This window comes from Glossina fuscipes, unplaced genomic scaffold (genome assembly GCF_014805625.2).
Source record: "Glossina fuscipes isolate IAEA_lab_2018 unplaced genomic scaffold, Yale_Gfus_2 1, whole genome shotgun sequence".
Classification (NCBI taxonomy): Eukaryota; Metazoa; Arthropoda; class Insecta; order Diptera; family Glossinidae; genus Glossina; species Glossina fuscipes.
The window spans coordinates 430,467-452,957 of NW_023998415.1; the positions used below are offsets into that span (position 1 = coordinate 430,467).

The 22,491-nt window shown below is 30.5% G+C and overlaps 1 protein-coding gene across 2 annotated transcripts; it reads right to left on the minus strand.

Annotated features, from left to right (window-relative positions):
- Positions 1 to 6,699: 6,699 nt before the first annotated feature.
- Positions 6,700 to 22,318, minus strand: LOC119645341 (cysteine and histidine-rich protein 1 homolog). 2 transcript variants are annotated; one of them, XM_038045498.1, is made up of 10 exons: positions 22,278 to 22,318; positions 21,456 to 22,081; positions 11,092 to 11,150; positions 10,885 to 10,999; positions 10,687 to 10,810; positions 9,238 to 9,390; positions 9,016 to 9,176; positions 8,067 to 8,183; positions 6,996 to 7,081; positions 6,700 to 6,929 (listed from the first exon to the last, which is right to left on the minus strand). In XM_038045498.1, exons 2-10 carry the CDS (start codon positions 21,948 to 21,950, stop codon positions 6,902 to 6,904), a joined length of 1,338 nt encoding a protein of 445 aa, XP_037901426.1. In that variant the 5' UTR covers positions 21,951 to 22,081; positions 22,278 to 22,318; the 3' UTR covers positions 6,700 to 6,901. The 2 variants fall into 2 exon arrangements, with proteins under 2 accessions (XP_037901426.1, XP_037901425.1); XM_038045497.1 differs by lacking the exon at positions 22,278 to 22,318 and having other exon boundaries at positions 21,456 to 22,256.
- Between the last annotated feature and the right edge of the window lie 173 nt (positions 22,319 to 22,491).

Sequence of the window (22,491 nt, forward strand, 5' to 3'; positions counted from 1 at the left end):
ATTAATTTTATTTGCTTACACATATGTATATTGTTTTGACAATTATTTGTAAAATTACAACAACATTCGGCTCCCGCGTTGTGCGCCGTTTTTGTCATAATTTTGTCAGTCGATGCTTTCTCAATTCATTCCATTCTTTTATTTATTTTTCTTTTCTTTGGCGTCCTGCTCACAAGCTGTGACCGTAAGTCACACTGTCCGTACTTGTCTGTCGTTGTTCGTTGTTTCATTCTTGGTCAGTTAGTCCGTATTCCTTGTCCCTTATCCTCACTCACACGCACAACCACCCATATCCCCTCTCAACGATACCTACAACTTAGCTACTCATCATTCCCTTTTTTCCTACTTATTGATACCTATATTAAGTACATTAAGGAGTGTGACGTTTTATATATATATATATATCGGTTTTTTTCTTTTCACATAAATATATATATTTTTTTTTTTATATATATATTTTTACCATAAATCAATAAGGAAACAGAAAGAAAAATAAAAGTTAGAAAAAAAAATAAAGACTTATAACTTACGATGAAAACTAGCAAATAATGATGACTATTTGACTGGCTGGCGGTAGTAACGGTAAAAGTTGTTGCTATGAAATCTTTATAACTCCCCTTTTTGTTGTTTGTTCTTTATGGAAATTTGACCAAAAACCTGTTCTTGTTGTTAGAAACTCTTCGTTTCCTCCTTTAAGCTCTGCCAATGTCAAAATATTTCTCCATGTCAAAGAGAAATTAAACTTCTTTTCAAGGTGAATTCGTTTATTTCAGCTATGTATTTATTTATGTTAATTGTCTATTAATCGTATGGTTTATTTACTTATTATTTTATTCAGTTGCGTTGTAGTTTACTAACAATAAGTTTAAGCTGTCTTTCGCTAGAACGGTAATAAATAATGTTTCCTAAGTGTTAAATACATTTAATTTTTTTCTTTTCCTTTCTTTTTTTTCTTTCAAGTTGATCTATTTCACGAAACAGGTCTCAGTCTTTCGATTTTAAGTCACTATCAATTTTTCAAGATAAATCAGAACTTTTCTGTTGCACTCTCTAAAACAGACTCTACACTTTGCTATCCAAAAACCAAATCAACTCTCAACTTCAAAAGACATCAAAAACAACCGATGTATTGTCAAATCATACAGTCGGACTTTGGACTTTTCCTCTTTTCATAATTCTCTCCCGCATAAAGGCATTATTTAGAGAGAGAGTTATGAATAGAGGTTTTTTCTTAACGGTAGACCGTTGTTATGGTTTACCTACTCTGTTGGGATAGACCAGTGGACAAAGCAGACCGACAAAACCCCTGCATTAAAATATATGCGGACGTTACAATATATAGCATATTTTATTAAATTTTCCATATTGAGAAATGAATTATTCTACACCTCAGCTATTCATATTGTATTATTTTTATTTTGTTTATATTTTCCAAAATTAAACAATAAATAAATAAAATATTAAAAACTGGTTTTTAATCCTAGCTTATGCAATTTGAACTATTTTTTTAATTTTTGGATTAGTATACTATAAACCGGCAAGCAATTGGACCAAGAATTTCGAATTTTTATACGTGGCGTCTAAGCTCGCTGCAGTCATCGTCCGTGGTAACCCAATGGTTCGTTCTCACCATAATCTTATCAATTATTAAATTCCCAATACCTAATTTATGTTTGTCTCCATAATATTCGGCTGCGCACATATCATATTGGTACTGATCTATTTCAAAACTGTTGTCAAAAGCGGAGAAATGAGCCCTCACACCATCAACCAAATCCACATACACAACGGAAAATCCAAGTCTATTTCAAATATATAAAACTACGCCCACAGTTCCCCTCGTGGACCTGCCCCAATAGTACAATCTATATCTCGGGAATTTCACGAAATATGACCACCCCATCAGGACTCATTCAAAACCAACCACCTCCCATCTACCACCACTTAATTAACGCCTGCCTCCTATTGGCTAAATAGCAACAGCGCTGTAAATCCGCATGTCACCTTACTTTTATACAACTCAGCAATTTTCAATACGAGATCTCTCAAATTTCTAATGCCAACTGGCAAGCCACTGGCTATAACATCAGATTTGTTCAAGCGGCGAACCTGCACATTATATTGATGCTCCATTTTAACCAATGTGGCCTTCAAATCGTTCAAATCTTTTTACATAGCCAATTGGACGCCGGACATCTTTTTCCGAAACCCAGCAATGTTCGCACCAACTTGCTCGGTGTGTTGGAAAAATTCGGCTTGCAGGTCATTATTTCGCTAGAGACCACAGTTGTTGTTCTAGCATTATTTGTTGATCTTCTGCACTTTATCAATAATAGCGACAGTATATGATGACGTATGAAAAGATTAATGGTTCAAAGTTGTGGACTACAAGCTCTGACGAATTAAGACTATTAAGTAGACAATTCAAGTAACAAGCAAAAAAAAATGTATTGATTTACTTACCTTTCACAAATTTAAGATTATTCTTTTCGTTCAGCTGTTTGTAAGTAAACAATTCAGTTTAGAATATACATTTCTATTTACAGCTGCTTTCTTCTTTAAATGCAACTCTAAACAGGCGTTACCAATTCTGAAAGACCAAATTAACTAATCAGCTCACGCCTGATGTGAAACATATGAGAGATCATTGCCCGTACCTATTGTATATGCGCACAGCAACAAAACTCGAAACTCGAAAATGAATTGCGTGTGATCGCAGAACTTGCATTCTTATGTAAATACATATGTGTGTGCATGAAAACCGTTGTAGAGTTGGAATCACAATCGAGATAAGTATCGCTCAACAATATTATACAGTTTTTAAATGCGTACATGTACAGCAGAATAGTACGGTACAGTAGGATTATACTCTGTGAGTATCAGTGATGAACTTTTTATAAAATGTCAATGTCTTCGCACCGGATCCCCAATGGTGGCAGATTATTCGACTGCATTAAATATTATTCTCATGTTATTTTAAGCATAAGACGTAAGTTACGCGCTTTGGGCTGTGAACGAATAATATATTTGTATAATTCAAGTGATGCGCACCACACGGAATAAGTCAACTATGTTAGAGGGGCCCTAGTACACTCGTTTCCACGCCATGCATCCATCGATTTTACAACAGCAGCACTTCCAACATGTGAAATCGTAATAAATAAAATAAAAGCGCTATCCCAGCCAACAGAAATTCTTTCATATAGTTAACGATTTGAAATTTATTGTTTTTATTTGATTTAATAAAGGATCACCAACATATAGTTGTCTGAATTTGAACTGAAGAATTGCTATTTTTAAATAACAAGTTTTCTAAATTTGATTTGTCGGGATCTGAGTTATTACGCTAAAGATACTTTTGTATGTATAAGTACGCGAATGATAATTATTCTTTCATATGTTAAATTTAAATTCATCAGGCATCAGGCATTCAAAGAGCGATTATGTATCAATGTAAAGAACTTAATAGTTGACAATCTTGCTTATTATTTTGACGTTAGATAAAACAGTTCAATTCACGTAATATAGAAGAAAGCAGAATTTTCGCTTTACATTCTGTTGTAGTAAAATTTTGCTAAAGCCATTAGCCGGATACAATTTCTATGTAATCCATAGAAAAAGAAGTAATACGTCTATACATATGTAAGTACACATATATGAAGAATAGTGTCGTGTGAATTATTGTTCTTATTTGGGTAATCCTCATTCATATAGGGAGATGTCCTCCATTCGTGTAACATGGTGACGATCAAAAAGAAGTGGGGGAAAAAAAGTGATAGGAAGGTTGTGGGTGCAGAGTAGTGGGTGTGTGCTCAATCCTTAATCTCTATCAACTGAGCAACCACTATATCTACGATCGGAGAATCAGAGATCAGGTCGCACTTGAAATTTGAACCCGCGAACAATGACACGAACATGAGATTAAGAGTTACGATGGCGATCATTCCCGATTTGTTGCAAACTTTGCCTAATACCTTTGCACCTTATTCGCCCTAACACCCATTATACCCACAACAAAATCCAACACCAGCGAAATTTAATAAACCGCCACACGATATTCCCACACTCACCCGAAATTTGGCTATTATAAACACATCCAACATCCCTTTCACACAATATTACACAGTAATCGTACGACAAAATCCAAACCTACAAATTAGCAAATACATTGCAACATAATAGAGTAATAAACATAACACTAAGCATTTCTAACATACGCGACAAGTAAGTAAGTAAGTTAGTTTAGAACAGTGGGGTCATTAAGCAATTCTCGTGCAGTATAAAAAAAAATTATTTAACTAGCGTAGTAGTATTAAGCAGCGTTTAAGCAGTTAAGTAAGCAGGTCTGAACTGGAGGACTGTTCTTAACATTGCGCGCTTAATCCTCAATCCTCAATGAACATTCAAAAAATTTAAATTTCAAAAATAATACAAACCACATGTCACAATTATACTTATAGCATTAAATAAAATAATATTATTAACTTCACTTCTTCGCTTGCAGTATTTACTGTACACATTTGAATTGGGGATTAAAAAAGTAGCAAACGATTCTGTCCGATTGCTCGATTATAGTTGCTCTCTTAGATTAAATGGAAAATTATTATGGAAATTAAACAATCGTATATATGCAATTTTTATTTACAAAGGATAATTGTAAGGATCTAAGGGATTAAAATAACATCCTTTGTCGGTGGCAAATCGAATAAATGAAAATGTCAAGGCGAAACTGAAAGTGAAATCGTGCTCGATTTGAAATAACACAAGCAAAAAATTATTTTCATTTATTATTATTTTTTTTGTTTCAAAATATGCTAATGCATCCTTGTAAAAAGCTTTAAAAGTGAAACAAAAGACTTGCTTCTTATATAATAATATCAAGTTTATTATATATATCATTAAAGTCCTTTTAAAAATAAAATCTATTAAAATAATGAAAAGTGCAATTATATTAAAAACAAAATTTAAAAATCATTATTTATATTTAATTAGCTTAATACTTAATTTATTTTGCTATTAGAGAATTCGTTTAATTCCAGCTATATACATAAACATCTAGTTGTACAAATGTTAAATGTATGCATATATTATTAGTGAAAATAAAAATCTGCAAAAAACATATTTAATGGCAATAATTTAAGATTTTCCAATGCATCTTCAACGTGGCTACAATTTTTTTTCTTATTTTTTTTTTTTTTTGTGTTTAGACGAAAGATTTATAAATAATACGTTATGTATGTATGTATGTATGCATATATGTATGTATATATGTATATATGTTCGTACGCATATATTTTTATATAAAGAAAATAAGTTATATATAATATGTAGAAAATGTAGTGAAACGATACGCTTGTTTGGCGACATCCATTCTCACATATATTTTGAATCTGTTTCCTTAATATGACTTAATGAGAGACTTAAACAATAACATGTTTGGTGTTGCGTCTTACAGTGAGTTTAATTCCCATACACATCTCTTTTTACACTTTAGGTATAAAAAAGAGCGAGAGAGAATAAAAAAGAAGAAGAGGAAAAAAGAGAGAAAGAAAGAAAGAAAGAGAGAGAGAGAGAGAGAGAGAGAGAGAAATATTTAACTATTCGATGCTTCTTATCCTTTTATAATAAATAGAATATTTTCATTACGAACGAATACATATAGCGAAAAATTCTATCCGCAAGAAAAGGCTCATCACTGCTTAGGGTTAATTTTATTTTTTCAAGTGTTAGTATTTCTTGTTTTGTATTTAGCTTAAATGCAATATATGTGCATACTTTAATTCAAATAATTATTGAGATCTATTTACGTTATTTTATGATTAGAAAATTTCATATATTTTTAGATACAAAAATGTTATCGTCTTTAATGATTTTCTTAATAGCAATAATAATATTTTAGTTGGAAATCCTCTATTAACACAATTAAACAATAAAAATATCAACGATCTTATGAATGTATGTTTGCACGTTATTTTAATATGTGTTTGTTCATATTTGGACATACATACATACCGAGCTACGTAAATATTTTAAATCAAATTGAAAGAAACTCATTCCATTATAAATTTCATTAAAAATACATATAAAATTTAACCAATTAGGTAAGTTAAGGTTTCAGTTAGAGATTAACTTTAACGGATACCATATCTAAATGTGTATGTGTGTACACAAATATATAAAGAAATGGTTATATTAAACAGAAATATTACACATAAATTATTCTTATTCATTAAAATCGCAACAAGTCATATCTTTATGTCGGTAGATATTTATACGCTATAGTTATTAATTAGTTATTTCTTTGTTTACTTATATTTTGTCTACAACTATTTTTAGTAAATTCTTCATATCAATTTCTATAATCTTTATTCTTCTTGCTTTTTCTATTTTTTTTTTTTTTTTTTTTTTCTTTCTTTGAATCATTATTATATTTTTATTTCTCCTCGTTTTTTCTTCTTTCAGTGCTTCCTTAACTGAGGAGGGCAAATCTTGTCTGCCCAATTTTTGTTTTTGTGGAAGAATTGAAATTGTCGGATTGTACCATACTTAAATGTTAAAAAAAAAACCCATAAAAATTTCTCTTATTGTAATGTTATTTAAAAACATTTTATTATTGCCAGTTCTATTTATTACAAGTATAATTATTAATTATTCATTGTCTTTAGTTTATTATTGAAATAATTTTTAAACAATATTTCCTTTTTTTTTTTTAATATTTCAATAAAAGCAGAATCCTTCCATTTAATGTTGTGATAGCTGCACACGCATAAAATGAAGTTAAATTGTAATTGTCAGCATGCGCGCGATTCTCCAGAATTTAATGGCAAGTGAAGTAAAGGGATCAATATTTTTCAAATATTCAAAATTGCGAAACGGTAAAATTTTAATTTTACGAAGAAATTTATTTATTTAGTAAAAACATTAAAAGACTGTAGAGAGATTAGATTCAATTAGAAAAGTAAAAATTTATTTACAATAATTAATAAAATACTTACCGGAAGTTAATACCTTTATTAGCTAGAAGACGATTGCATTCATTACTGTCGGGTAGAGGCAAAACGTAATAATCGCTTTCAGTATTCTGCAATAATAATATTTAAGAGAATTTAATCTATGAGATTAAATATTGAAAGTGTGTATGCGACAAAGTTTTTTTGATAATTTTGTACACAACCATCACCAACTGGCAACTGGCAACTGGCAACTGGCAGATTTGTGAAGAGCTTGTGCTGTATAGTGAATGCCCCATCATAGATTATATGTATTTTTGACATGTGTGAATACTGCAATCGACTTAGTCGTATGTGTCTGACTAACCCTGGTCGGTCGATTGAAATAGTGTCATGACTGTAATCTTAAAAATGGAAACGAGTTTCGTGTCAATCTCTTTTAATAAAAAAGCTTTTCTTCTCAACGCGCTTTCTACGAAACTAGCAAATGTACTCCTCTTCCAACGATCTAAATTTAAAATTGTAGAACGTTATATGGTGTGCTAAATCATTATATGCTACACTACATGTGGTAAAGGATATATTAAGTTTGTGATTCTAAGCTTGACTGTCCGTCTGAGGTGTGATGCCTGTCTATGTATTTTTGTTTTCAAATCACAAGGTTAGAGGTTTTTGAAATATTTTTGATGAAATTCGGTACATGAATCGATTAGCGAATGGATCGATCCCCTTCTTTGACCACTAAGCATATAATGCCCTATTTTGAAAGATCATTATATTAATATCTATATTAATCGGCGGATATTTAATTGGATTTTCATCCCGTTGTCAAGCAAGATAATAAAAAAGATATTCATTTTCGGTATTCACGTTCCTGCGCCCTCATGTCCACATTAAATAATTTTATATTAATTTAATATAAACAATGCTTGCATATCTTAAACATATCTGTTTATATCTGTTTATCTGTATCACGAAAAAATCTGTGACCGGAAGTTGCAGATTACTTTAATACATTTCAAAAACAGTCAGCCATAAGCAGACAGTCCTCTAAAACAGTCTCTTGTTTCAGCAATTAATTTTTTTTTTTTTTAATTATTTATATGTCTTACTTACATGTTCTGTGAATTCGTGCTTATAGATTTGTGTAGAGACCTTCATATCTGAAAATGGACCCTTTAGAGCGAAGAAGTATATACTCATCGGTGTACTAGTTTTCGTTTTTAATATGAGCTATTATCAAAAAAAAAAAAAAAGAAAGGAGCAATTAAGCATAGTCGGAAAAACAAGAAGAATAACGCAATAGCCACAAATATCTTGAACACTTCTATCAGTAGTTTTTTCGTTACCTCTTAAATATATATATAGCATTTGTGAACATGTATATTTTTGGACAAAAAGGCAATCTCCTATCGAACACACAGGATGACTTTGAGTATATACCTACGCTTTCAAGAAATGTGATGTACATGTCAAATTAAAAAAAAGAGAAGGAATTTCTGATCAATTTACGTTTTTCCCGTTTTTTATACGAGATTTCGTTTCGCTCCTAATTGCTTTACGAAATTGTCTTGTTTGAAAAATGGAAAATTTTCACTACATTTGCCTATTTTCGAAATTGTTAGAGAGAAACGGGTTTACGTCAACCAACGTAAATCGTTAAACCGAAGAAATGTTTTTATTTTATTTATTTATTTTATAAATTCAAAATTCGCAAAATATGATTGAAAGGTAATAAATAAAAACAGCAAAGGGCCTTCTGAGGTTGAAATGTTTAACATATAATTAAAAAAAGTTGGAAAAAAAAAATAAATTAAAAAAAAGATAATTATTTACATATATGTACATTGTATCAAAGCTTGTTCTTGAAGAGATAGATAAGCATCCTCTCAAAGGTTTCGTTAATTTTCGATAGAAATATGGCAGCCAGAAGGTAAAGTCTTATTAAAAAGTAAAGCTTCGTTAAACTCTTATTAAGGAAGGTTAAGAAGAAAATGCATTTAACTTGGAATGGTTCCGATGGTCGATTGATATACAAATAAAAATGTCAATTTTATATTCAAACCTGGTAAGTGATAGTTCGTTCGTTGAAATGATGTGGATCCCTTTGATTGTTATTAATTCTGGCTTTTACCACCCATTGTTGATTAAATGCTGAAAATCTTGCCGTTTCATAGAAAAGTTTATGTAGACACTCGTCAGTGCGATACGGTTTCAATTGCAAATCTAAAAAATTCATTTTTTAAAAAGCAATCACTCATAACAGTTTATTTATTATTTAGTTTACCATTAAATATTATCTTTTCGTAACTCAACAGGTCAATGAGTGTGCTAAACATTTTTTTCTCCTCTTTGATTTTGGAATCGAAAGTTTCTAAAGCAGCCATAACCTCATAGCCAGATTTGTTTGGGTGTAAGCAATTGCGCTCATGTTCAGATGCTACAATTAAAATAACGATAATTTGATTCATTATTTTTTTTAAATTAAAGGTCAAAATAAAACTAGCTACCCTTCTCTATCTAAGGCGTGTCGGAGAAGCTTCTAGGATCATATTGCCATTTCTAATAATAATAATTAAAGGTACGTTGGAAATGTATTAAAATATATTGTGAACTTTCGTTTCTTTCTCAATTCAAGGATACATGCGAACGAGAATCTTAATTCTTGCGATCGTGTTAATTCGAGGAACGCACAAGCAGATATAAGCAAATCGATTGAGAATATAACACTGATCGAGAATAAAAATTATTAACTAAATAATTTTTTTTTTTTTTTTTTTTTTGTTAATGTGTCTGTGCACATCTTTGCAAGCGATTCTCTGAAAAATTCAGCCATAAGTGATGACGTGTTTACACAAAGTGTAAGCAGGGAAGTGACGCGTATGTACGACATCTCGCACTTGCTTTGAGCAGTGAACAGATACTGTCATCGTATACGTCATCATCATAACTATCACGATTCGATTTGTAAACATTACAAGCAAAACAAATGCAAACACAAACAGAAAAACGACCAGCACAAACCACATCAGATTTAGTATCCGAGACTGGTCTGGAATCACCTTAGACACACAAAGACCGAAAATATCATGGAGTTTACAAACTCCCACACAATGATCGCAATATGTAGGATTGCTAGCGGTAGAAGCTGTAGAGAAGTAAAGTAGAGATCTACCACGAAATCATCCGAGCGACAATGAATATGTGTTTGAAGAAGATAACTTTACGTCATGTGACCATCACATTCTTGTAAAGACTTTAATATTAGCTTGGGCTTTCTACACCAAATACACGGGGCCACTTTATTTTCATTGCCCTTGCCTATAATGATCTTTATGTGGGGCACATTTCCTGTTGCCTAGACCTTCGAAAACTTTTTGGATTACTTTGATTGCTTGTACTCAAGCTGCCGTGTCAATTAAAATTAATTTCAAGACGCACTTGCCAGAAATTTAATCGTTCAAAACTGGGGAAAGCATGAGAGTTTTTTGCATTTTACATGTCTACATTTTCCGAATGTGAACATACCGTCATGAACTTATTATGGGATATCCATCATATAAAAACAGAATGCGAAAAATAAAAGTTACGTATTGCGAGTGATTCGCATTAATTTTACAGTTATTTTCGGCAATGGAAAACGGAGATATGACAAAACTGGTCTCTAATTACGTGATAAAGTTAATGAGAGAGGTTTTCATATCTTATTCTAATGTCTTTAAATGTATTTACTTACTTTCATGATATGGACCATGCCACTGACAACCAATACGGGAATATGTACAGTGCGTAGGACGTTCTTGGCATTCATGCTGTTCATGACGATCCAGCGACTTATAGGGAAACTCTTTATTACAATACTGAAAAAATATGAGAAAAAAAAAAGAATTGAATAAAAATATGACAATTTCAACTGTATTCCAATTTTATTTACCTGACATTGACTTGGCAATTCTGATGCTGCTTTTTCAACAGCTAAATTACGCGAAGCTGTGCTTTTAGAAATCTCTACACGACAATTCGGACAAGTCGCAATCTGATCACGTAAGCTGTACAAATTAATAGTAAAAACAATGATAAGAATAATAATAAAAGAAAGGTTCGTTTAAAACGCCATATGTTGTACAGATGCAATACGAACCGTCCATCCGCCAGTAAGTGAGTAAAACAAGCAGCGCACATTAAATGGCCCATCTGACACTGGATTAATAGTTGAAAAATAAAAGGAAGAAAAAGAAACAAACAAATATTAATTAAATTTTTATTTTAAGTCTTATATATTTAAAGTAATGAATTATTTTTATTTATTGAAAACCTGCAAATGAAAGAGAGAAAAGAAAAAATAAAAAAAAAAAAATTAGTGAATAGTCTGTTTATAAAAAATCAGATAAAACATTTGTCTTTCTTTTTTATTGTGCCGTGCGGAATAAATAATAAACTCAGTTTTCTTTTTTTTTTTATATGTTCAATCAACACAGCGGTAAACTTTATTGAATTTATCATTTGTGTTAGAAAATAGATACATTAACTTATATTTTATTAAAATTATATTTGGCTGAATGTATAGATAAATAGATATATAAAAACTTCACAAATATTTAATATATTCTTTTATAATTATTTTTAATTTGTTATATAAATTATATATGTTTCATGATACGGTCTAAAATTTTATTTATTTTTTTTTCTTTTTTTTTTAACACTTATCTGTTTTTCTTTCTTTAGCAAAAGCTACACAACATTAAGTGGATTTAGGAAAAAAATAAATTTTAAATGAAAGACATTCGATTTTTGACAAAAACTTTTTCAAATGTATTAAAAAATAAATTAATTGTTTAATAAATTCATTGTTTTTATTAATGAAATGCCGCATTTTCAATAAAGGAGTAAGTCTCCTTTTTTTTTTTAAGTTGAATGTTATATTTTCTATAGCGGTTGTTTTACAGGTAAACGTAAATTAATAAAATTAAAAGACTATTTATTTTTAAGAGTATATTAAAAATAATTTCTCTTTATTAATATCATGTCCTTAACCGATAAACGGAAGTGATATCGCTTATTAAGGAGTCTTCTCTCTCTAGACTACTTGCGGAAAGGTCTAATCTGTTGGAATTTGAGCAAATATTGCAGAAAACAATATAGTTTCAAATATAGTATAGTACATCCCCCTTACTTTCCCCTATTGCTGTAATTATTAAAGCCTAACGTAAGAAGAAAACTATTTTCTATAAATCTTTCGAAATGACTTCCGTTGTATTTTAGGTAGATTGCGTACAAAACGCGCTAAAACGAATATAATGGATTTTGTGGTGACAGTTATATTAGATTATTAAAATTTTAAGATTATCAATCAAATTACATTTACACATTGTATTCATCCAAGCTTAAATCAAAACAACAGCGCTTTTTACCTCTATTACTTTCCCATAAAACAACATAAAAAAAACCAATTTTGCCTTTTGTTTAAATTTCCAAAGTGACATACGCAGAGAAACCCAGTCCCTTTCTAAATTAAGTACATTATAATGGAGTACAAATAATAAATAAAAGCATAGCATATTTTCGAGCATTTTGGGAACTTTACTTAATATTAAATTTTTTTAAAGCTGATAAATATTGTGTACAAATGTATACATTCAAATATAATGTAAAAAATAGACGAATAAATTATAAATTTAGGAACGATAAAAATAAATAAATAATTGAGTACAATTGCGAATGGTCGTCTCTCGCAATCACATACGGTATTACATTTACAGCAGCGACAACACATGGTACCAGATTTGCAACAACAATCACACACACTACCAGATTTACGCCAAAAACCACATATGGTTTGCTGTAAACTATAATGCGCGTAGTGCGTGCATTTAAGTTATTGAAACTGTTTGTTTGCAATTAACAAATAGTGTTGTAAAGTGTAAAAAAAATATGGAGTTACTGATTAAGTAAAGAATGATTTTCTAAAATCTATGCGAAAGATTTTAATAAATTATTATTTTGAATCATTAAAGGTACGATCGCGCGTCCGGAAATTTAATAACATTTTCACAATATCTCATCATAACCATTGAGGGCTTTATTTTTACTTCAACATTTGATAAAGTAAAACCACTTTCGTGGTTTGTTTGTTTTCCTTTTTTGCTTCGTTTTACAATTTGTTTTACGCTAAGTCTATATTTCTTGCTAAATTATTCAATTTTTCTTTTAAATATTTAACTAACAAGTTCTGCCGTTTTAATGCTTGTTTCGCTCAATTATTACTTTTGCAAATAGTGGGTGAAAAAAAATGAAACAACCATGTGGTTATTCTTGCACACAGTCTCCATAATAAAGGGTTTGCTCAATGATATTCGTAAATGCTATGAAACAGAAAGCCATCGACGATGTTTACGGAAATTAATAGAAACGTTATTCTATATAATTTCATGGCTCAATCATAAGTTCCTGGCACCGTTTAATATTTATCAAAAAGCAAATAAATGAAGGAGTACATTTTAAGGCTAACTAAAAAATTGTAACTTAAACGCTTTTTTTAGATTCGATTGATATTCATTCATATATCCAATATATTAATAAGTAACTCGTTTTAAACTGCCTAGGAAAGTGGACAAATTTTAGAACACTGAAAAAAAAAGTTGATATTTTAAACGAGAAGAATTTCCTCTCCTTTGCTCAATTAATGTACCTTTCATACTTATTTAACATATATATATTATAATAAATAAAAGCTACCGTGCAAAAAATGAAAAACATGAAACAATTTCTTAATAATACCTATGTAAATTAAGCAAATTATTTAAACGTTATATTTTTTTGGCTTTCTTTTTACATTCCTACTTTTATTTAAAAAAAAAAAAAAAAAAGTATAAGGCACACATAAAGCCTGCGATCGTAGATTGGAAAGCAGTGTTGACAACATTTTGCTGAAGCAAAAACGGTTAGATTTCGTTGTCTTCATGCTGTTCATTTACATCGAATTATCTCGTAATTGTTGATTAACATCGAAGACTGGAGCAAGCAACGCCTTCTCTTATTTTACGAAAAACACTTTCGAATTTTTTCTTAATATTACGCAATTAAAATTTCGCATTATTATTTCTATTCATAACGTAGAACAATAAGAAGGCTATCATTTCCGCACTAAATGAAGAATAAATGGACGAATGAGACAGAAAACACCATAAAATTTTGCGCTATCTTCTCGGTCCTTTTAGGATACATCAACAATGATAAGCCGTATGGCATTTTATATGTAAATAAATGAGCGAAATGAAAACGAGCAGGTGTTGTATACCAAATTAGAAAAAATACAGTAAAAGCTTCCGGTTTCTTACCGAAACATTTATTTTGAGAGTCGCATGATTAGCACTTGATTTATTCTGTCAAACTGGGCTTTGTTTTTTCTTTGTTGAAGTTTATATATTCATTTCCAATTAATTTAATGAACCATGTTTAGCTTGCACACGCATTCAAAAATATTGAACAATCAATGAAATCAAATGAAATTGCATATTATACGCAAAATTTACTAAAAATTCGAATAATCCCTCGACCGCAAACTTATCTTGAAATATTATTGATTAACTAAATAGGAAATACCTATCACATGAATATATTAGGGCAATTCAGCAAAACAAACCAGTTTATTATATGCCTTCAATCAAACCAAAAAATTCATAATCACTTATTTATTTATACGTAATTTTATATATATACATATATAGATGCACGTTAATTTACAATATATCAGAATAATTTCGCAGCTGATGGAATTTATCAAAAATACTATAAGACAAATCAGGAAAATATGATAAAAAATTGCTAGGGTCAATCGGTTCAATAAAAAATGTACTATATATATGTGCTCACAAAAAAGGTATCCGCCGTTCCCCATCATCTCACTACTACTTTATGAGACAATCTCTGCGTGTATGGATAAAAAAAAAAAAAAGAAATATTAAAATCACAGCAATAGCAGCACAGCTGTGACTAGAGTTCTTTCAACAAGAATTACATATGTGTATCCATAGCCTATCCAAAGCAATATATACTTGTAAAATATATACTTGTAAAATAAAAAACAGTAAACTTATATTCAATAATGCAGTTAAAAGCAGGATGAAAAGAACAAAAACAAGCAAAACAGGTTATTTATAATGTTTTAAGTAAAGCAAAAAAAAAAAAAAACAAATCTGTCTAGCATTTGTAAATAATTGAAATCTACGACGCAAATAAACAAAGAAAACACACTTGGAATATCATAACACATGTATTTGTATAAGCAAACTTCTAACTACTTTTCTGAGAGCCCAAAGACTTAAGTACTCAATGCAATGATCGCGTTATGCGCTGTGCGTGGCGCACGAGCTGTCAAGATAAAATTGTGTATAACTTGCGTTGTTTGCTTGCAAACGCGAGTTTTTGGAAAAGTTTATAATTTCCGCGCGTGGTTTTTAATAAGCAGAATAGTGATGTATTTTTGTGAAAAGAAAACAATCATATGGCCAACAATTTCGTCGTTGTAGTATTTACATTCATTTATTAAAAATTATCATTGTAACAAGAAAAAATTAAGAAAATTAAATTATTTGAAATAAAAGAAAATTTAAAATAAACATATTTACATAAGTTTCTATGAACTGAAAGTTGATATTAAATGTGTATCATTAAATTGCATTTTGATCAAATTAATCTTATAAATTTAATTTTAATAGATTTTTTTACTTCAGTAACTAATAAATTTTTCCCGTAATCACACTTTTAAAGAAATTTCTCATTTCATTAATTTCGCACTTCTTCATTTTTTAATGGATACGTAAGCAAACGCTAACCATACAATTTTCCTTGAGCAACGCACATAGACTAGACTAAGCGTTCAACTGATCATTCTGTGTAGCACTTTAGTTAAACGCAATGCATACTTATATATAATCCATCATCCATTCACGTGTCTAAATAAATAATAGTTGCAGTTGTAGATGAACTGTATGTTCGTACAGCAACGCATGTAGAAATCTACTTTTATCTCTCGCGCATGCATTCGCTTTCACAAGCAGAACGATTATGTTTATGTAAACACAATAAATAAAATATTGTATTTCAAATTTCAAGCACAAGTTGTAAATTGATATTAAATATTGTTAATTAAACATTATGAATATTGAATGTTGTTGAAATACAACATAATTCTTCTTAAATTACGAAAATTGAAAAAATTTTCATTTGCTCAAACAAGACTTTTTAATAAAATTTCTTCCTTTGATGTTTAAGCAACAAAACCTAACCATATGATTAATTTTTAAAGCACCATATGATTTTCGTGCAGTTATGGGCTCTGGTTGTTTGGGGCATTGCACTATTGTCCGCAATGCAGGATGTGTATGTTGTATGCATTGCGTTCAACTCATTAATTGTTATACACGAACAATGAGTACTACTACAAAAGTGTATATAAAAGTAATAATAGCCACACCTGAACACATCAAAAACGTAAATAATTTTTTTAATTATGGGCGCGTCATAAAGTGAAACAGAATTTCGTCTACACTGACAATTTTTACCTTCACAATTTCCATCCATTTGTTTTAACATTTCCATTGGTCCCGAACGAATCATTATTTATTGTGAAGAAGTTAAGAGTTCTTTTAAATTTCTTGGTAGAATAATAAGCCTTGCTTGTCAGATTGAAAGTCACGGATGGTAATTAGGATAATAGAGCAATTTATTGACCCTGATCTTCTTGATGTGTCTCAACAGGTAGCCCTCTTCACTACGCCGATCTAAATAAATTTCATAGTATTTTCTCCCAGCCTTCTTTACCCCCTAAACTCGTTGTAATTAAGGAGCCCATAGAGAATTCCGTTCATTTAGGTTTGGCTATTCGGACGCTCTGTGGTAATTTTTCTTCTCTGTTATCAATAATATTAATGGCAAGACTTATCTCTAAATGTGATATAACCTGAAAAATATTACGTGTTGAGAAAGCTAGGCAACTCTAGTGAGGTATAAAAGAAATGTTAACACCAATGCATTATTAATTTTGTTTCTTTTATTAAAAAATTTCCTGTTCACTTGTTCTTGATCAATATCGAATTTCGAATTGATAAAAGCAGATCCGCCCGTCATCCGCATTTTCCTGGCTGCCCCACTGAATGTATAAATTACGAATTCGGCAAAAACAATAGATGTTCTTGCACACAGGTTGGTATTGAAAACGAACAAAACCACGAAATATACCTACAATATGACTACGTACAACCCTGTTTTCAATTTTTTCACTTTTGAAAACGAACATGTTTTTTACTTATTATTTAAAAGTTACAAGAGCAATTCTAGTAAATAAGCAAATTATGTTTGGCTGTAACCGAAGTTTTTATATCCATCCAACGTTTTCATTCGAAATACTACGGAGAAATAAGCATAAAAGAAGTAAATTCCTATATTCTAAAACATTCTTAGAACGATTTGGCCCATTCTTAATACCAACTTGTGTGCACGAACTTCCATTGTTTTAGCTAAATTTGAAGCCGATATCTAAATTTTTACGAGCAGGAAATCGAACCGAAGGGGCAGCTTACGAATGAACAAACATGGCTACCGGCACAGCTGTAGTACAAAATAAACTTAAAATGCTTTCAAAACCAAAAAAAAACAGTAGATTTTCCTCATTGCTTATAACCTGCACTAGAAACAAGGATAAACTTAGCTACATATACCTATAGATTACCTTCCAGCACATGTAACAAAATGGGAAAAATCATTTTCCCTTTTTTTTTGCTTTTTAAGACAAGGATGGTGGGTGTAAAAGAGTCGTTAATGGCCGAATATAATTTCTTTTTTTGCTAATTTTGGTGATTGGTTCCATCTCCCATCAGCTTTAATCATTTTTACGACTTTTTTAATGCTACGTGACAGAGTTCCGCAATTTTGTAGCATTTTATAGAATATAGTACACAGTAAACAAATATATAAATATACATGCATATAGTAGATGTGCATACATTAGATGTACATACAAATTTAGATATTGATATAAGTAAGCTTCAGCTATTTACAAGAGATGGGTGTAATTTATGGAGCTATATCCCGTCCTTTTTACACTTTCTTTGAAATAACAACACCAATGAGAGAAGATACACTTTTTTTACACGAATATTTTATTCTAGTATGAATTCAAAAAAAACATTTTTTTTTATTCTAATTTTGACAGTGTCTCACAGAAACAACAAAAAATTTAATTGAGGAAATCATTGGTGATTAAAAGTCAGTCAGTTTATGCCCACAACATGCGTTAGTGACTTGCTACTACTACTACTACTACTACTGGAACGAATAAAATTATTAATTTTTGCACGGATTTTAAAGGAAAGCATCCATCGTGCAAAAAAGAGTTGAGTGTACATTTTTCCTGTTTTAACTAGAATAACGTGAAAAAAATGCAACTCAAGCTACAAAAATGATTAAGTTGAAAACACACTAAGTTATGAAATCGTTAGAAAGCACTGTGCAGGATTTCGGCCCAAAAATGTTAGTTTTAGTCTTAAAAATGATGAAACCCACATACTTCCACCCGTCTCCATCAAAAGTAACGCAGCAAATAATTTTTAGTTTAGACTGGGAAATTTTACCCTATCCCGCATATTCTTTCGCGCAGGCCCCTTCCGATCGCAGAGGTCTACGTAAGTTAAAGATGTGCGAGAATCGGTGGATCCTTATTTCGCCTCCAAATCGGCAAGGATTCACCCGTGATGGCATCCATAAACTAACAGGTAAATGGCAAAAAAATCATAGGTAATGATGGTACATATTTTGATTATTAACCTTTATAACAAGTCTACACTAAATAAAGTTCAATTTTATCAAACAAAGAAACGTATTTACTTGTACACCTATATATATAAATGTATGTATATATACATGTATATATATATAAAACCACACATAACAAAACAGTATGTTCACATTTTGCCTTTTTAAGTATGGATGTTTATCTGGCGAGGAACCGATGGATCTTATTGTAAGCCGCATATTACAATTTTAATTATAAAATATTCATAAAATATAAAATCAAACCTAATATTCTTAATAAGCTAATAATTATTACGACACTATGTTTGAGAGTTTAATTACAAAACACCCAAAGACCTTTCGCATCTAGCTAATTTAGTATATTTGGAAGATGGCATACATACAAAAAAATATATACATAGAGAGAGACATACAAAGAAATTACCGCTTTTGCGCTAAAGTGAAATTTATTATAAATTAAGTGCGCAGATGTCGCATACGCGTACACACTATCTACGTTTTGAATAGAATTATTCTTTCCTCTTATGCGTTTTGAAGAAAGTAAATATATGCGTCTGCATAGCATGTATCCTAAAAAATTTTACAAACAAATTATTATGCAAATATGATGCGCGCAATTAAATATAAATACCGAAAAAAACATTTGTATTTAAATTTTTGAATAACCATTGCTATGCTCACGCATTATGATATTTATTTGTAAATTAGTGCAAACATCCGTTTGTTGGATAAGCATTTTATATCGTATCGTAAATATCTCATATATCATGTTTTTATAGAATTATAGAAATTAAGTTATATTCACCTTTTGTTTTGGGTAAATGCGCAGAGCATGGCCAAGTCGATTACGCTTACTTTAAATTATATTTTATTGCTTATTTGTATGCATTAAAAAAAAAGATTCAACAAATTAAATATGTCCGACGAGAAGTAGTTATAAAAAAAATTAAACCAATCATTTGAAGTGTATACTAAAACATTTGTATGATGATTTTAATATGATGATAGTGTGGTAAAATGCATGAGGGTGAAGAAGGTGTATAACTACGCATAGATTTGATTTTTAAACACTTCATTGAAGATTCACGGAATGTGGCAGCAAAGTGCTTTATTTTATATACTTCATCTATATTGTAATCTTGACAGATTAATCAGCGCTTAATTGTAAGCAAATAAACATTCATATCTTTATATGCCCGCAAGTTAATTTCACGTAAACGGGTATCTGATCAAACGTACGTATCTTTGTTCATATACATAATTTTATAGAATATAACAAAATTAAGAGAGTCCTCACGTATGCATCATTACAGGAAAAGAATATGTGAGAGGAGAATCAATATATTTGAAAATAACAGCAGATTTTTTATATGATATATTGATGATTATATTATATAGATGATTAATAAATATACTTAGAAACGTAATAAGCACTAAAACAAATAAATAAAAATATAGGCTTTCCTATTTTAGCGTATTACTGGCAGCTTCACCTAGTCCTGATATTTTTTGAAATTTTAAAATTTGTAAATGCATAGTTGCAGAACATACCTAACACATATACTTTTCTTTACATTTATGTATTTTCAGTAGTTTAGAAATAGAATTATAAGTTGACTTTTGGTATGTCTTTTCTCACATTGAAATTTTCATTATAAAAAAACGTTTTTATAAAACAGGTTAAGGTTGCAATTCCATCTTTTTTTGCTCAAAATTGTCTTTATTAATTAATAATCTTATTTTCTCCGCTGTAAATATGCAGACAGTTTACTGAAGGTTGGTGGGTAGTTTGTAGTGAAGTATATCTATATAAAATCTACACACATTATATAAATATAAATTACATAAAGTCTATTTATTTAAATTCATTCTGAACTAAAAGCCTATAAACATATCAAATTAAAAACCAAGGTTAGAAATGGAAATTTTAATAAAACAGTTGGATGGAAAGAGAAAAGGGAAACAAAAAAAAATCATGAGTGACTCGCAATCAGCTGCTGCTCTTTATTTCGAAACAAGTAAACAAAGAAACAATATAAATAACTGACAGACAAAAACAAGTAAGATGATGTACAAAATTAAAACTTCATATTGTCATACAGTTATTATAGGATAATTAGGGTATTTAAAAAGAATTAGAAACAAATTAATATAATAAAAATTACTAGGGTAGGCGAATTCCTTAACCGGTTTTAGTAAACATGATTCCTACATATAAGTAAACTTATCTCAATTATCCACAAGCAAAGGTAGTATCAAAATTTTGTAATTGCATTTAAAAAGGAAAAAAAATGTACGTTTTATTGAATACTTGTACCCTTAATCCGCATTATTATCAATATATCAGTGTCCTTGTCTGCCGGGCTCAGTAAAGTTCTAAAAATTGATACGAAAACAACACAAAATTTCCGCAAAGGTATCTTTGATAAAAAAAAACCCTAGAAGATAAATATTAAATGTTCAAGGACAAGCTAAGACCTCTGATTTTAGTAATAAAAAATTTTGCTCCCAAATATTTACAGGGTCGATCTAAATATTCAGTCTCGAAATTAATATCCCGAAAGTTACTTTAGGTTAGTTTAAATCGGTTGACCAAAAAATATTTTGAGATAATAGTTTTGTAAAATTCTGTCCATAGACAATTAGATTTCTTCATGCTAAACTATATTTTTCAGTCAATTTTGAATTACTCACCTGATACATGGCAGTCTTGGGCAGATCTAGACAAACTGCACAGCACAGTATCCCACCCAACCGACTTTCAAGCTTTTCAATGGTTGCTGAACTAACCAGTGAAGAAGTGGATGGGTGATCTAACTTTTGCTTCTTCGACGACTGCTCGCCAATATCCGGAACTGTTGGATTTATGGTATTAGTATTGCTATTGTTAATATTCGTCTGTTGTTGAGTTGGGGCTTGTTGTTGTTGTGGTATCAAACTTGACGAAGTTGAGGCTGACGTTGGGCGTATCAAAGCTGAAGTAACTGCAGAATTAATCACACCGCCTCCACTAACACTACCGGCAGCTAACGAAATACCACCAGCCTGTCCAACCGACTGTTGTTGCATTGGACCACTATTATCTGTTAAGAGTTCAGCTGCAGCCAGTAAAGGAATGGAATTCATATGACCGCTAGTGGTAGAGGAAGGGGGCTGCTGCACAGCGCTTGACGAACCCACATCAGCCATTTCACTTTTCCTTCAATTAATTTATTTACCCACTTATATAAGCAAAAATTTGCAATTGTTTAAAACTACGCCCAAAATTTTCTTTATATTTTATCGCTTCTTTGCTGCGTTCTCGGCTCAAATCGATTTTTCTAAATATAGAACGCTAGTTAAAATTCTCAGAAAATTTTTTTCTCACTCAAAAGTTGACCAAATTTCAGATTGAAAAATGTTATGTTGTTGCTTATGAAAAACTTCTAAATCACTTAATTTATACAAAAAAAAAACCATGTAAAATTGAAGATTTTTCAAGGCAGTCTTTGTTATATCAAAGCTTGCAATATCTACCGTAACCACGTCCTCTTTATACAAAATAAAACAAGAAAATCACCCCAGATTATTTTACTTTATTTTTCGCTCTATTCTCTTCATTTCTAATACACTTCTATATACATTTTGACAGAAATAGCCTTGCCATAAGGAAAAACTTGTAAAGATATAAATATTATGAATTTATTTAACTAGTAGAGATGTCAAACTAGGCAACAAATGTTTTGATTCT

Bases quoted from the DNA above. Each gene is read 5' to 3' on its own strand.
- LOC119645341 (XM_038045498.1), bottom strand. From the start codon at position 21,950: ATGGCTGATGTGGGTTCGTCAAGCGCTGTGCAGCAGCCCCCTTCCTCT. The intron at 8,184-9,015 runs GTTTGAATATAA...TTTTGATAATAG, and splicing joins AACGAACTATCACTTACCAG to CTCATATTAAAAACGAAAAC. The intron at 7,082-8,066 runs GTAAGTAAGACA...TTATTATTGCAG, and splicing joins AGCACGAATTCACAGAACAT to AATACTGAAAGCGATTATTA.